Below are 16,164 nucleotides of genomic sequence, written 5' to 3' on the forward strand. Positions count from 1 at the left end.
CCACCCGCCTCGGCCTCCCAAAGTGCTGGGATTACAGGCTTGAGCCACCGCGCCCGGCCGCAACACTGTCTTAAAGTGATCTTGTAGGGCCCAAAGTCTCGGAGATCATTTAGGGTCACAAAAAAAAGGTTGGGAGTTACTTTTTAATTCCAATTGCTAATAAGAGTTCTTTTTAATATACATGGCATAGTGCTATTTTAAAATTATTGATTTTGATAATGAAAAGGTTGTTAATTTGTTATTAAGTACCTCATATAGGGCTCATTTTTCAGCTTTTGCATATAATCCAGTAGGCTCTCTATATCCCTGGATTCTGCATCAGCAAATTCAACAAACTACATATCAAAAATTCAATCAACTACATATCAAAAAAAAAGTATACAGGAGGATGTACAGAGGTTATATGCAGGTAATATGCCATTTTATGTAAGAGACTTGAGCATTCTTGGATTTTGTTATCTGCTAGGGATCCTGGAACCAACTTCCCATCTCCCCACCCCAGGATTTCAAGGGACAGTTGTATTACAAGTCTTCAAGCACCTCTGTGAAGTATGTAGGACACATATGATCTGTGTTAGATTAGAGAACTAAAGCTTAAATTTATCCATGGTTTTCTTCATTTGCAGCAGTGTGGCATAAATGCCAACGATGTGAAGAAATTGGAAGAAGCTGGATTCCATACTGTGGAGGCTGTTGCCTATGCACCAAAGAAGGAGCTAATAAATATTAAGGGAATTAGTGAAGCCAAAGCTGATAAAATTCTGGTAAGTATTGCTTAGTTGACCTAGGGAGGCATTAGTGGGAATAGTACAAAAAGTAATGTAGTGAAAAACTTCTTCCTTCCATCTCTCATTCTTCTGTCATCTCGTTCTCCTTTCCATGGGTGACTGTTACCTGTTTCTTTTTTTTTTTTTTTGGAGACAGGTTCTTGCTCTGTCACACAAGCTGGAGTGCAGTGGTGCCATCTCAGCTCACTGCAGCCTTCGCCTCCTAAGCTCAAGCGATTCTTCCACCTCAGTCTCCCAAGTAGCTGGGACTACAGGCACATGCCACCATGCTGGGGTAGTCTCGAACTCCTGAGCTCAGGTGATTCACCTGCCTCAGCCTCCCAAAGTGCTGGGATTACAGGTGTGAGCTACTGTGCCTGGCCTATTTATTTTTCTAGCTTCATATAGTTCTTTAACATCCATACTTCCCCATGGTTACATTTTGTTTTATGAACCTATTCCTTCAGTATTTATATAGTTACACAGTTTTATTGCCTTTACCCTTGAAGTTTTATATAGTATAGAGCAGATTTTTTTTTTTTTTTTTTTTTTTGAGACAGAGTCTTGCTCTATTGCCAGGCTGGAGTGCAGTAGTGCAATCTCGGCTCACTGCAACCTCCGCCTCCCAGGTTCAAGTGATTCTCTTGCCTCAGCCTCCCCAGTAGCTGGGACTACAGATATGTGCCACCACGCCCAGCTTATTTTTGTATTTTTGGTAGAGACAGGGTTTCACCATGTTGGCCAGGATGTTCTTGATCTCCTGACCTTGTGATCCGCCCACCTCAGCCTCCTAAAGTTCTGAGATAACAGGTGTGAGCCACCTTGCCCTGCTGCAAATATTTATTTATAAAATTGTATTTTCACGTATCGATTACTGTTAGCGTTAGATAAATTTATTGGATTACTCAAATAAATGAATATTTGTTGAAGTGGTTGCTTAATTGGAAATAAGAAAGAGTTCTGAGTCCTTAACAGTACTTTTGTTAAAAGATTGTCATATTGACTAAGCCAGTAGGGGTCCCTAAAGTCTTTCTTTTGTCACTTTTGGGCATCAGTTTTGTGAATGAAGAAATGCTGACAGGATCTTTACTTTTTGCCTTGTGAGATCTTGGTTTCAGAAATCAAGTCACTTCTCTGCTTCTATGAACACAAAAATGCAACCTAGAACACATGATTTGAGATGCAAAATGGTATAGACATATGTGTCTTAACTTTTCAATATTTTATGTTCTTAGTTTCTGGCCAGTAAAGATTATGATTGCATTGTTTTCCTTTTTTTTTTTTGAGGCAGAGTCTCGCTGTGTCACCTAGGCTGGAGCACAGTGGTGCAATCTTGGCTTGGCTCACTGCAACCTCTGCCTCCCAGGTTCAAGTGATTCTCCTGCCTCAACCTCCCAAGTAGCTGGGATTACAGGCGCCCACCACCACACTTGGTTACTTTTTGTATTTTCAGTTGAGATGGGGTTTCACCATGTTGCCCAGGCTGGTCTCAAACTCCTGGCCTCAAGCAATCCACCTGCCTCAGCCTCCCAAAGTGCTGAAATTACAGGCACGAGCCACTGTGCCTACCTTTTAAAAAAAAAAAAGAGAGAGAGAGAGAGAGAGAGACAGACTCTCACTCTGTTGCCCAGGCTGGAGTGCAATGGCATGATCATAGCTCACTGCAGCTTCAAACTCTTGGGCTCAAGGAATTCTCCTCAGCCTCTTGAGTAGCTGGGACTACAGGCACGTGCCACTGACCTGGCCATTTCTACCAGTTTCGTCTTTGCTAATACCTTCTCTTTCTGTTTTTCACCAAAGAAAGTAGTCTATATTCCTTGAGCTCCCATGGCTCTTTTGTTAGTACTTCTTATATTATCCATCACATCTACTTGTACTATAGTTATTTTGTATAGTGTATCTTCCTGATTAAATTATAAGCTCTGTGGAGGCAAGAATCTGCTCTTCTTTTTCTCCATATCCTTCAGAGTCCCTGGGACTATGTTTCATACAGAGTAAGTGTCTAGTATATGTTTGTTGCACTGAATTGACAGTGAGTATATGAATTGGCCAGGCTGGTCTCAAAATCCTGGCCTCGGGTAATCCGCCCATCTCAGTCTCCCAAAGTGCTGAGATTACAGGCGTGAGCCAATGCACCTGGCCCTGCAATAAATTTCTTTTTTTTTTTTTTTGTTTTGTTTTGAGACGGGAGTTTCGCGCTGTCCGCCCCAGGCTGAGAGTGCAGTGGCCGGATCTCAGCTCACTGCAAGCTCCCGCCTCCCGGGTTTACGCCATTCTCCTGCTCAGCCTGGGTGCCCGGAGTAGCTGGGGACTACAGGCGCCGCCATCCTCGCCTGGGCCTAGTTTTTGTATGTTTTTAGGTAGAGACGGGGTTTCACCGTGTGTTAGGCCAGGATGGGTCTCGATCCTCCTGACCCCGTGAATCGCCCGTCTCGGCCTCCCAAAGTGCTGGATTACTGGCTTGAACCACCGCGCCCGGTCCTAGAATTTTTAAAATGAAATATTAAATATATAGACAAAGTTTAGAATAATACAACTCTTCATTGATTTTTTTCTTTTTTTTTTTTTTTCTTTTTCTTTTTTTTTTTTTTTTTTTTGAGACGGAGTCTCGCTCTGTCGCCGCAGGCTTGGAAGTGCAGTTGTGGCGGATCTCAGCTCAGCTGCAAGCCTCCGCCTCGCCGTTTAGCGGCCATTCTCCTGTCTCAGCCCTCCGAGTGAGCTGGGACTACCAGGCCTCCGCACCTTGCCCGGCCCTAGTTTTCTTGTATTTTTTTAGTAGAGATGGGGTTTCACCGTGTTAAGACCATGGGATGCGTCCTCCATCTCCTGACCTCGTGATCCCCCGTCTTGGCCTCCAAAGTGCTGGGGATTACAGGCTTGAGCCACCGCGCGCGCGGGCCTCTTTTTTTTTTTTTTTTTTTTTTTTTTTTTTGAGGCAGAGTCCTTGCTCTGTCGCCCAGGCTGGAGTGGCCAGTGGCATGATCTCAGCTCACGTACAAGCTCCGACTCACCAGGTTTCACGCCATGTCTCCTGCCTCAGCCTCCGAGCTAGTAGCTGGGAACATGACAGGTGCGCCTGCCCACTATGCTGGCTAATTTTTTGTATTTTTAGTAGAGAAGGGTTTTCACCGGGGTGTGTGGAGCCAGTATGGTCTCGATCCTCCTGACCTCGTGGATCCCCCAGCCCGACTTGGGCCTCCAAAAGGTGCTGGGATTACACGGGCGTGAGCCACCGAGCGCCCGCTTAGATTTCTTCTTGAGTGACGTTTTGGTAAAGTTTATCTTTCCTAGGAATTTGCTTTTTCCATCTAAGTTAATGCTTAACTTGTTGACATAGATTGTTGCTCAAAGGATTTCCTTATACCCTACTTGTTAATTTCCATAAAGTCAGTAGTTAATGTTTCCCTCCTTTCATTCTTGATTTTTACGTAATGTTGAGTCTTTTTCTCTTTTTTTTGGTCAGGTGGCACGCTAAAAGTTTGTCAATTTTGTTGATGTTTTCCAAGAACCAGCTTTTGGGTTTCAATTGATTTTTCTCTATTATTCGTGTCCCTTTACCTAATTAGTTTCTACCCAATCTATATTATTTCCATCCTTCTGCTTGCTTTGTTTTGTTTGGGCTGTTCTTTGGAAGGTTAGGTTATGATTTATCTGTTTATTATTTTTAGAGACAGAGCTCATTGTTCTGTTACTTTCGTTGGAGTGCAGTGGGCGATTAGTAGCTCACTGCAGCCTCCAACTCCTGTTCAAACACCTTCCTGCCTCAGCCTCCCCAGGTAACTAGGACCACAGGCACGATCCACAAATGGTCCTGCTAATTTGTCTTTTTTTGTCTGTTTTGTTTTTTTTTTTTGAGACAGAGTCTCCCTCTTAACGGGCAGAGGGCTGCGAGTGCGTGGGCACCATCCTCTGCTCACTGCAACCTCCGCCTCTTGGGTCCAAGTGATTCTTCTGCCTCAGCTTCCCAAGTGGTCTGGGAATACAGGCATGGTGCTACCATGCTTGGCTAATTTTTTGTATTTTTAGTAAGATGATGGGGTTTCACCATGTTATCCAGGGATAGTCCTCCGGTCTCTGACCTTGTGGATCTGCCTGCCCTCGGCCTCCAAAGTGGCTGGGATTATGAGCATAAGCCCACCACGCCAGGCCCATTTTTTTTTTTTTGTTTTTTTTTTTTTTCTGACGGAGCTCTCGCTCTGTTGCCCAGGCTGGGGTGCAGTGGCATGATCTCAGCTCACTGCAGTCTCCACCACCTGGGTTCAAGCAGTTCTCCTGTTTCAGCCTCCTGAGTAGTTGGGACTACAGGTGCACGCCACCATGCCGAGCTAATTTTGTATTTTAGTAGAGATGGGTTTTACCATATTGGGCAGGCTGGTCTTGAACTCCTGACTTCGTGATCTGCCCACCTCACCCTCCCAAAGTGCTGGGATTACAGGCTTGAGCCACCGTGCCCAGCCATGCCCTGCTAATTTTAAAACATTTTTTAGAGCCAGGGTCCCACTTTGTTGCTCAGGCTGGTCTCAAACTCCTGGCTTCCAGCAGTCCTCCCACCTCAGCCTCCCAAAGTGCTGGGATTACAGGCATGAGCCACCGCACCCAGCCTTCTTTTCTAATATAGGTATTTATAGCTATGAATTTCTCTCTGAGCACTACTTTTGTTGGAGCCCGTAAGTTTTGGTTTATCTTCATTTTCATTCATTGCAAAATATATTTTCTCATTTCCCGTGTCATTTCTTCTTTGACTTGTTGGTTATTTAGGAGTGTGTTGCTTTATTTTTGCATATTTGAATGCATTTACTTTTCAATTTTAGAATCAACCCATAGTGCTATTACAGAATATTTATCTGTAATTACAAAATAGAATGTGAATGTTCTCAGCCAGACAATATGAAAGAAAAGGTACGGCTGATAGAGGTGGGGAAGTAGCCATGGAGAGAGAAAAGATGGAAGGGCAAATGTCCTCATTTTTACAAAGTAGGAAGTTAAGGGATACAGTCTGCAGTTGATGGAGCAGGAAATGAAGGTGTACTGTATTGCCATTTTTGTCATAAATTGGGCAAAACACATATGTATGGATCTATAATAGTTTTTAAAACTGTATTAACATATTAACTTGAATTGGTGATTAACAAATTGATCTTCATGGAGTCTCTGAATGAGATTATCTGTTTTATGACTTTCCAAAGAGAAATCATCCTGGTAATTTTATTAGATATTTTCTCGTTTCATTGCACACCTGATTCTTGCTTTACTAATATTTCTTTTTTCTTTATATATATATTTTTTGCCCTCAAGATCACTGTAGTAAGGAATATTATTTTGTTGATTTAACATTTCTTATTTTTCCCAGGCTGAGGCAGCTAAATTAGTTCCAATGGGTTTCACCACTGCAACTGAATTCCACCAAAGGCGGTCAGAGATCATACAGATTACTACTGGCTCCAAAGAGCTTGACAAACTACTTCAAGGTGTAGTAATCCCTTATTCTGTGTTGTGAACTCTAGTTAGGAAAGCTTCCAGGTTATGGAACAAAATTGAAATGTTTGGGTTGCATTTACTTGTTAGATAATGATAAAGAGATAAAGGAAGGCCAGGTGCAGTGGCTCATGCCTGTAATCTCAGCACGTTGGGAGGCCAAGGGTGGGGGCAGATCACCTGAGGTTAGGAGTTCGAGACCAGCCCAGCCAAGATGGAGAAACCTATTAAAAGTACAAAATTAGCTGGGCATGGTGGCACATGCCTGTGATCCCAGCTACTTGGGAGGCTGAGGCAGGAGAATCGCTTGAACCCGGAAGACGGAGGTTGCTGTGAGCCAAGATTGCACCACTGCGCTCCAGCCTGGGTGACGAGCAAAACTCTGTCTCAAAAAAAAAAGAGATAAAGGAAGTATCTACATTGAAGAGGTAAGACTGCTGCAAGGTAGGACCTTATTTATAAAATACTAAACTTACCTGCAAATTAAATAATTTAGTCTCCATTTAATATTGCATTGAGAGAGTAAGCTCCTTTTGCTTAAGGAAGTAACTATAATTATAACCTCCTCTACCACAAGGTTGAAGACCTGATGACTGGTTAAAACATCTGTGTTTGAATACTACTCATTGTCTACACACTAATCTTCAGGACTTCAGGGAAAACTATAAAGCTTTCAACCTTATTATTTATTTTTTGAGACAGGGTCTCACTCTGTCACCCAGGCTGGAGTGCAGTGACATGGTCTCAGCTCACTGCAACCTCTGCTTCCTGGGCTCAAGTGATCTTCTAGCCTCAGTCTCCCCAGAGCTAGGACTATGGTCATTTACTTCCTGTCTAATTTTTTTTCTTTTTTTTTGAGACAGGGCCTCACTATGTTGTCCGGCTGGTCTCGAAATCCTGAGCTCAAGCCATTCTTCTGCCTCAGGCTCCGAAACTGCTGGGATTATAGGCTTGAGCCACCTCTCCTGGCCCAATGTCAGTTTTCTTTCCTTTTTTTTGAGAGAAGAGTCTTGCTCTGTTACCCAGGCCAGAGTGCAGTGGCATAATCTCAGCTCACTGCAACGTCTGCCTCCTGGGTTCAAGTGATTCTCCTGCCTCAGCCTCCAAGTAGCTGGGACTACAGGCGAGTGCCACCACGCCCAGCTAATTTTTGTATTTTTAGTAGAGATGAGGTTTTACCATGTTGGCTAGGTTGGTCTCGAACTCCTGACCTCAGATGATCTACCTGCCTCAGCATCCCAGAGTGCTGGGATTACAGGTGTGTGCCACTGTGCCCGGCCCCCAATGTCAGTTTTCTAATAGCAGTGCTGTACTATCACTGTGCAAGATGTTAAACTGCAGAAGGCTAGGTGGATAGAACCTCCCTATGGTTTTGCTTGTTTGTTTGAGACAGAGTCTCGCACTGTTGCCCAGGCTGGAGTGCAGTGGCATGATCTAGGCTCACTACAAGCTCTGCCTCCCAGGTTCACGCCATTCTGCTGCCTCAGCCTCCCGAGTAGCTGGGACTACAGGTGCCCGCCACCATGCCCGGCTAATTTTTTGTATTTTAGTAGAGACGGGGTTTCACCATGTTAACCAGGATGGTCTCGATCTCCTGACCTCATGATCCGCCCGCCTCAGCCTCCCAAAGTGCTGGGATTACAAGCGTGAGCCACTACGCCCGGCCTTGTTTGTTTGTTTTTTTAAAGACATAGTCTTGCTCTGTTGCCCAGGCTAAGAGTGCAGTGGCATGATCTCAGCTCACTGCAACCCCTGACTCCCGGGTTCAAGCGATTCTCTTGCCTCAGCCTCATGAGTAGCTGGGATGACAGGCCCCTGCCACCGTGCCTGGCTAAGTTTTGTATTTTTAGTAGAGAGGGGGTTTCACCATCTTGGCCAGGCTGGTCTCAGACTCCTGACCTCCTGATCCACCCACCTCAGTCTCCCAAAGTGCTGGAATTACAGGCATGAGTCACTGCACCCACCTTTTTTTTTTTGAGACAGAGTCTTGCTCTGTCGCCCACGCTGGAGTGCAGTAGTGTGATCTCGGCTCACTGCCACTTCCACCCCCTGGGTTCAAGTGATTCTTCTGCCTCAGCCTCCCGAGTAGCTGGGACTGCAGGCATGGGCCACCATGCCCGGCTAATTTTTGTATTTTTAGTAGAGATGGTGTTTCACCATATTGTGCCCAGCCTTTTTTTTTTTTTTTTTTTTTTTTTAAAGAAGGCATCTCACTCTGTCACCCAGGCTGGAGTGCAGTGGTGTGATCTCGGCTCACTGAAACCTCCGCCTCCCAGGTTCAAGTGATTCTCCTGCTTCAGCCTGCTGAGTAGCTGGGATTACAGGTGCCCATCACCATGTCCAGCTGATTTTTGTATTTTTAGTAGAGACGAAGTTTCACAATGTTGGCCAGGCTGCTGGTGATTCGCCTGCCTTGGCCTCCCAAAGTGCTGGGATTACAGGCATGAGCCACTGCACCTGGCCTTATTTGCAACTATCTATAAATCTGTAATTATTTCAAAATACTTTTAGTTTGTTTGTTTTGAAACAGGGTCTCACTGTGTCACCTAGGCTGGAGTGCAGTGGCATGATCTCGGCTCACTGCAGCTTCTGCCTCCCAGGCTCAAGTGATCCTCTCATCTTAGCTCCTCAGTAGCTGGCACTATAGGCATCCAGCTGGCACTACATGCCCGGCTAATTTTTGTATTTTTTGTAGAGACAGGCCTTCACCATGTTGCCCAGGCTGGTCTCGAACTCCTGAACTCAAGCAACCAGCCTACCTCAGCTTCCTAAAGTGCTGGGATTACAGGCCTGAGCCACCATGGCTAGCCTCAAAATACATTTTGAAAATCGGTTGTTGGAAATCGAATTTTAATTTATGTAAATATCTTTCTCTTGAGCTCCAAGAACATTTCTGTGACTACAGTTTCTAAATGTTTGTATTATGCTAAGAGGTATTTCTTATTGCTCTTTTAGGTGGAATTGAGACTGGATCTATCACAGAAATGTTTGGAGAATTCCGAACTGGGAAGACCCAGATCTGTCATACACTAGCTGTCACCTGCCAGGTGAGCTACTGGGGCTATGGCTAATCAAATAAGCAAACATTACTTCATTCCTGCTAGTTGCAAGCATCTGTTAGGATGGCCATAAAAGGCACTGTCTCTGCCTTAAGAATCTTATAGCTGTTAATAGTCAGAAAATAGACTCCTACTGCAAAATTCTTCCATATCATGGAAACTTCCAAATCATTGATCTCCTTTCAGATACATTGATTTCACATACTTTCCTACCAGGCCTTTCCTGCCTTTACTTGCTTTTTTTTCCTGTTTTTGAGACAGATTCTTGCTCTTTCGCCCTGGCTTGAGTGCAGTGGTGTGATCTCAGCTCACTGCACCCTCCTCTCCGGTTCAAGTGATTCTCCTTCATCAGCCTCCTGAGTACCTGGGATTACAGGTGCCCACCAGCATGCCCGGCTAATTTTTGTGTTTGTAGTAGAGACGGGGTTTCACCATGTTGGCCGGGCTGCTCTTGAACTCCTGACCTCAAGTGATCCGCCCTCCTTGGCCTCCCAAAGTGCTGGGATTATAGCCGTGAACCACTGTGCCCAGCCCTCCATCTTCTTCATTAGTCTAGATTTTATGATTCATCATTAAAGTAATTCTCTTGCAAATAACCTCAGTTTACATACCCACTTGAAGAGATACCAACATTAGATGAAACTCATCTGTCTTCTCAGTGTCTGTACCCAAATAGCAGATTACGCTGGAGAAAAATCGTATAATAAAGCTGACTGACTTCACTGTAAATTCAAGATGACCGGCCAGGCATGGTGGCTCACGTCTGTAATCCCAGCACTTTGGGAGGCCGAGCCGGGCGGATCACTTGAGATCAGGAGTTCAAGACCAGCCTGACCAACATGGTGAAACCCCATCTCTACTAAAAGTACAAAAATTAGCTGAGCGTGTTGGCACGTGCCTGTTATCCCAGCTACTTGGGAGGCTGAGACAGGAGAATTGCTTGAACCTGGGAGGCGGAGGTTGCAGTGAGCTGAGATCGCACCATTGCATTCCAGCCTGGTCAAAGAAGCAAGACTGCCTCAAAAAAAAAAAAAAAAGGAAAAAAAAAAAGCGAAAAAAATTCAAGATGACAAACTTTTACCAGTCAAAACTTATTGGCAAGTCTACTTTCTCCATTTAGGTGTACTTTCCCACTGAGTTAGACAGGCATCTCATATCTAATACTTCGTCTTCTGTTATCATAACTTTATGCTCCTCTTCAACTCTCATTCTCAGCCAATAACTGCTCTTTGCATCAAATCTACATTTGTGCCCATCTTTTCTTATCTCAGATTACAATGGAGAAAGTGTCCCTTTTCTTCTCAAAGGCCCATTCTATCAATATGATTTGGTTACCATCTCCTGCCGCCTTCTCAAGGACTCCACTCCTTCCATTTTCTCTTATACCTCTCTATGAGATTATCCTCATCAGCATACAAATATGCCTAGTGTCTCCTCCATTAGGAAAGAACCTTCCCTGGACCCCTTCAGTTTATTTTTCCTTTGCTTATGCTCCCATTCGTGGGTAGATTTGGAAACAGACACAGTGGGTTAAATAATTTCCCAGTACATTGTATTTAAGTAGCAGATACTGGACTCAAACCAGACTTCAGAGATGATGTTCTTAAAACTTCATAAGAGGCCAGTCAGTCATGGTGGTTCATGCCTGTAATCCCAGTACTTTGGGAAGCCAAAGTGGGAGGATCGCTTGAGGCCAGGAATTTGAGACCAGCCTGGGCAACATAGTGAGACCCTGTTTCTGAGACGCTGTTTCTAAAAGCAAGCAAAAAAAAAAACAATTAAAAATATTAACCCAGCATGATGGTGTGTACCTGTGATCCTAGCTACTTAGGAAGCTGAGGAAAGAGAATCTCTTGAGCCTAGGAGGTCAAGGCTCCAGTGACTGGGATCATGCCACTGCATGTTTTCTGCTGTATTGCTAGTGCCTAAGGCAGTGCTTAGCACTCAGTGAACAATAAATGCTTGAATGGGTGGAGATAATAGATGTCCAAAAACATGCCTGATATATAAAATGAATGTCATAGAGGAAATGGGTTAGCCGTTTAAGGAATAGAAAGCGGTAATTTCACCCTCGAGTGATCATGGAATACTTTATAGAGAAAAGATAATTGGACCAGACTTCTGAAGAATGCTAAATTTGGGAAGGAAGGAAATTAAAAGCATTTAACTGTACAGAATGGGATGGACAGAGGATGGGAAGGCATAAGTTAGAAGGAAAAGACAGTAAATAAGCAAGGTCATTTACCTGGTTCAGAGTTTGTGTAGAAAAGTAGGAGATGATCCTTAAAAAGATACATCAAACGGCATGGTAGCTCACACCTGTAATCCCAGCACTTTGGGAGGCCAAGGTGGGTGGATTGCTTAAGCTCAGGAGTTTGAGACCAGCCTGAGCAACATGGCAAATTCTCATCTCTACAAATAATATAAAAATTAGCCAGACGTGGTGGCCTCTGCCTGTAGTGCCAGCTACTTGGGAGGTGGAGGCAGGAGGGTCTCTTGAGCTCAGGAGGCCAAGGTTGCCGTGAGTCAAGATTGTACCACCCCACTCTTCAGGCTGGGCAACAGAGCAAGATTTTGTCTCTGTCTCAAAAAAAAAAAAAAACCCTATTTCAGAACGTTGAGAAGTTTAAACTTGAGTTTGTGGAGAATAAGCATTAGCTGGTCAGGACTAAACTAAGATAGTGACACTAAAGAGACATAGGTAAAATATGTTGTAAAGGGCAGCACTTAATGACTGACAGTAAAAAATACACCTCACCCCAGCTGGGCATGGTAGCTCACTCCTGTAATCCCTGCACTTTGGGAGGCAGAGGCAGGCAGATCACGAGGTCAGGAGATCCAGACCATCCTGGCTGACATGGTGAAACCCCGTCTCTACTAAAAATACAAAAAATTAGCTGGGCGTAGTGGCGGGCACCTGTAGTCCTAGCTACTCGGGAGGCTGAGGCAGGAGAATGGCGTGAACCCAGAAGGTGGAGCTTGCTGTGAGCTGAGATCACGCCATTGCACTCCAGCCTGGGTGAGAGAGCGAGACTCGTCCCCCACCCCCCAAAAAAAATAAAATACACCTCAGCCCAACGATGTATTACAGTAACTTAGTAAACCTAGAAAGTGTTTGGGAGGGGAAGATAGTTTTGTTGGAAACGTGAGTACAAGTTTAGAGATGACAGGTTTGAGGTGACAAACCCTAAGTGAAAACTTCTAGCTGTATTGAGAGATGTGGAACTCAGTCTCATTCTGGAAATGAAAGATCCATGAGAAATGGAGGGAGTAGGATATAGAAGAGAAAGCTAACAAACTTTCATCTTTTCTGCAACTTCAGGCAGTGTAATGGGGAACCGTTTTTCCTCGTCTAAGTGGGTCCTAATGTTCTCTGGCTTTGAGGATGTGCTGCATGAGTAGCCAGTCCACAGAGTATCCTCGAACCTGGCCTATGCCCATGGACCAACTCTTCTGCTATAATCTTTTGAAGCTTTATTACAATTTTAGTTATTTTGAAGAACATGGCATTATTTTAACCTAGATAGATTATACCCACTTCTGCCATGGACACAACTTACTGTTGGAGATCAAGAATAACTGAAACAAAATCTGTCTTATATCAGTGTTATGGAAGAGGCTTCCTAGTGTTTTTCTATCCTCAGGACTCAACTTGGTTGAGTTCTTTTTTTTTTCTTTTTGAGAAGGAGTCTTGCTCTGTTGCCCAGGCTGGAGTGCAGTGGTGCGATCTTGGCTTGCTGCAACCTCCGCCTCCCAAGTTCAAGCCACTCTCCTGCCTCAGCTTCCCAAGTAGCTGGGATTACAGGTGTCTGCCACCACACCCAGCTAATTTTGTATTTTAGTAGAGATGGGGTTTCACCATGTTGGCCAGGCTGGTCTTGAACTCCTGACCTCAAGTGATCCGCTCCTCTCGGCCTCCCAAATTGCTGGGATTACAGGTATGAGCCACCACGCACGGCCTGAGTTCTTATCCTCTCAAAAAAATAGCAGTAGTTTTTGGAACTCAGTTATAGATTTAGACATCCTATGTAAATTATTTTCTTTTATATTTTTTCTTGTAAATCAAGTTAAGAACTGTCCTTACTAATTTACTCTGAATTTATTTATTTATATATTTATTTGGAGTCTCACTCTGTCACCCAGGCTGGAGTGCAGCAGCACAATCTCAGCTCACTGTAACCTCTACCTCCTGGGTTCAAGCAATTCTGCCTCAGCCTCCCAAGTAGCTGGGATTACAGGTGCCTGCCACCACATCTGAGTAGTTTTTTTGTATTTTTAGTAGAGACAGGGTTTCACCATGTTGGCCAGGCTGGTTTCAAATGCCTGACCTCAAGTGATCTGCCCGCCTCGGCCTCCCAAAGTGCTAGGATTACAGACGTGAACTACCATGACTGGCCAATTTATCTGAATTTAAATAATATTTTATTAAAAATGTTTATTGGCTGGGCACCGTGGCTCACACCTGTAATCCTAGCACTTTGGGAGGCCAAGGCAGGTGGATCACGAGGTCAGGAGATCCAGGTCATCCTGGCTAACACGGTGAAACCCCGTCTCCACTAAAAATACAAAAAATTAGCAGAGCATGGTGGCGGGCGCCTGTAGTCCCAGCTACTCGGGAGGCTGAGGCAGGAGAATGGCGTGAACCCGGGGGGCGGAGCTTACAGTAGGCTGAGATCACGTCACTGCACTCCAACCTGGGCGACAGAGCGAGACTCCATCTCAAAAAAAAAAAGTTTATTACATTGATGTAATGCTGTTTTACAGTTAAAGATGGTATGTGTCATTAAAAATGTGGATCTAGGGCTGGGCGTGGTGGCTCACACCTGTAATTCCAGCACTTTGGGAGGCCGAGGTGGGCGGATCATGAGGTCAGATCGAGACTGCCCTGGCTAATGCAGTGAAACCGTGTCTCTACTGAAAATATAAAAAATTAGTCGTGTTGGCTGGTGCCTGTAGTCCCAGCTACTCGGGAGGCTGATGCAGGAAAATGGCATGAACCCGGGAGGTGGAGCTTGCAGTGAGCCGAGACTGTACCACTGCACCCCAGCCTGGGCGACAGAGTGAGACTCCATCTAAAAAAAAAAAAAATGTGGATTTTGAAGGCCGGGTATAGTAGTTCAAGTCTGTAATACCAGTGTTTTGGGAGGCCAAGGTGGTCTAATCTCTTGAGCCCAGGAGTTTGAGAGCAGCCTGAGCAACACAGCAAACAGCGAAACCTCATCTCTATAAATAATAATTTTTAGCCAGGCGCGGTGGCTCACGCCACAATCCCAGCACTTTGGGAGGCCGAGGCGGGCGGATCACGAGGTCAGGAGATGGAGACCATCCTGGCTAACACAGTGAAACCCCGTCTCTACTAAAAATACAAAAAATAAGCCGAGTGTGGTGGCGGGCACCTGTAGTCCCAGCTCCTCAGGAAGCTGAGGCAGGAGAATGGCGTGAACCCTGGAGGCAGAGCTTGCAGTGAGCTGAGATCGCGCCACTGCACTCCAGCCCGAGCGACAGAGCGAGACTCGGTCTCAAAATAATAATAATAATAATAATTTTTAAAAAATTAGCCAGGTGTGGTGGCTTGAGCCTGGGAGGTTGAGGCTACAGTGAGCTGTGATTGCATCACTATACTCCAGCCTGGGTGACAGAGCAAGACCTTATCTTAAAAAAAAAAAATACGTGTTTTATTAGGGCCCTGTGTTTTCCGTAGTAAACCATATGCAAGAAATGAGAAAATCAGCCTCGTTATATTAGTCTCTGTAGAGACTAATATATCTCAAATTTTTTTCATATTACAGATATGTCCTTCATCAGTCACCACTGTGTTGAGGTGGTGAATGCCATTTCTTAGAAGATAGAAAATACTCTGGTTCTTCATGAATAAAAGTTTATTTAAAAAAAAATTTTTTTTTTTGAGACGCAGTCTCGCTCTGTCGCCCAGGCTGGAGTGTAGTGTAGTGGCGTGATCTCAGCTCACTACAACCTCTGCCTCCTGGGTTCAAGCAATTCTCCTGTCTCAGCCTCCCCAGTAACTAGGACCACAGGTGCACGCCACCACCCCCTGCTAATTTTTGTATTGTTAGTAGAGACAGGGTTTCACCATATTGGTCGGGCTGGTCTCGAACTTTTGACCTTAGATGATCCGCCTGCCTCAGCCTCCCAAAGTTGTGGGATTACAGGTGTGAGCCACTGCACCTGGCCCAAGTTTATTTAAATATAACATCAAGTAACCTAGCTTGATAGTCTCCCATTTTTCTTATTTTCCTTTTTGTTTTAAATTTGAGACAGAGTCTCACTCTGTCACCCAGGCAGGAGTGCAGTGGCACAATCTTGGCTGACTGCATCCTCCACCTCCCGGGTTCAAGCAGTTCTCCAGCCTCAGCCTCCCAAACTGGGATTACAGGTGCCTGCCACCACACCCAGCTAGTTTTTTGTATTTTTAGTAGACATGAGGTTGAACCATGTTGGTCAGGCTGGTGTTGAACTCCTGACCTCAGGTGATCTACCTGCCTCAGCCTCCCAAAGTGCTGGGGTTACAGGTGTGAGCCACCGTGCTGGCTTTTTGTTGTCTTTTTTTTTTTTTTTTTTTTTGAGGCGGAGTCTCGCTCTGTCGCCCGGACTGGAGTGCAGTGGCCGGATCTCAGCTCACTGCAAGCTCTGCCTCCCGGGTTTACGCCATTCTCCTGCCTCAGCCTCCTGAGTAGCTGGGACTACAGGCGCCTGCCACCTCGCCCGGCTAGTTTTGTAGGTTTTTAGTAGAGACGGGGTTTCACTGTGTTAGCCAGGATGGTCTCGATCTCCTGACCTCGTGATCCGCCCGTCTCGGCCTCCCAAAGTGCTGGGATTACAGGCTTGAGCCACCGCGCCCGGCC

At 45.1% G+C, this 16,164-nt stretch overlaps 1 protein-coding gene across 1 annotated transcript in view; it reads left to right on the plus strand.

The window, feature by feature from the left end:
- RAD51 (RAD51 recombinase) overlaps positions 1-16,164 on the plus strand; it is a 44,577-nt gene that overhangs the window by 6,156 nt on the left and 22,257 nt on the right. Inside the window, exons 3-5 of the mRNA XM_017864015.1 lie at positions 627-764; positions 6,118-6,235; positions 9,198-9,289. Coding sequence (XP_017719504.1) covers positions 627-764; positions 6,118-6,235; positions 9,198-9,289 — 348 coding nt within the window. The remainder of the gene's footprint in view (positions 1-626; positions 765-6,117; positions 6,236-9,197; positions 9,290-16,164) is intronic.

Source organism: Rhinopithecus bieti, unplaced genomic scaffold (genome assembly GCF_001698545.2).
Source record: "Rhinopithecus bieti isolate Rb0 unplaced genomic scaffold, ASM169854v2 scaffold_74225, whole genome shotgun sequence".
Classification (NCBI taxonomy): Eukaryota; Metazoa; Chordata; class Mammalia; order Primates; family Cercopithecidae; genus Rhinopithecus; species Rhinopithecus bieti.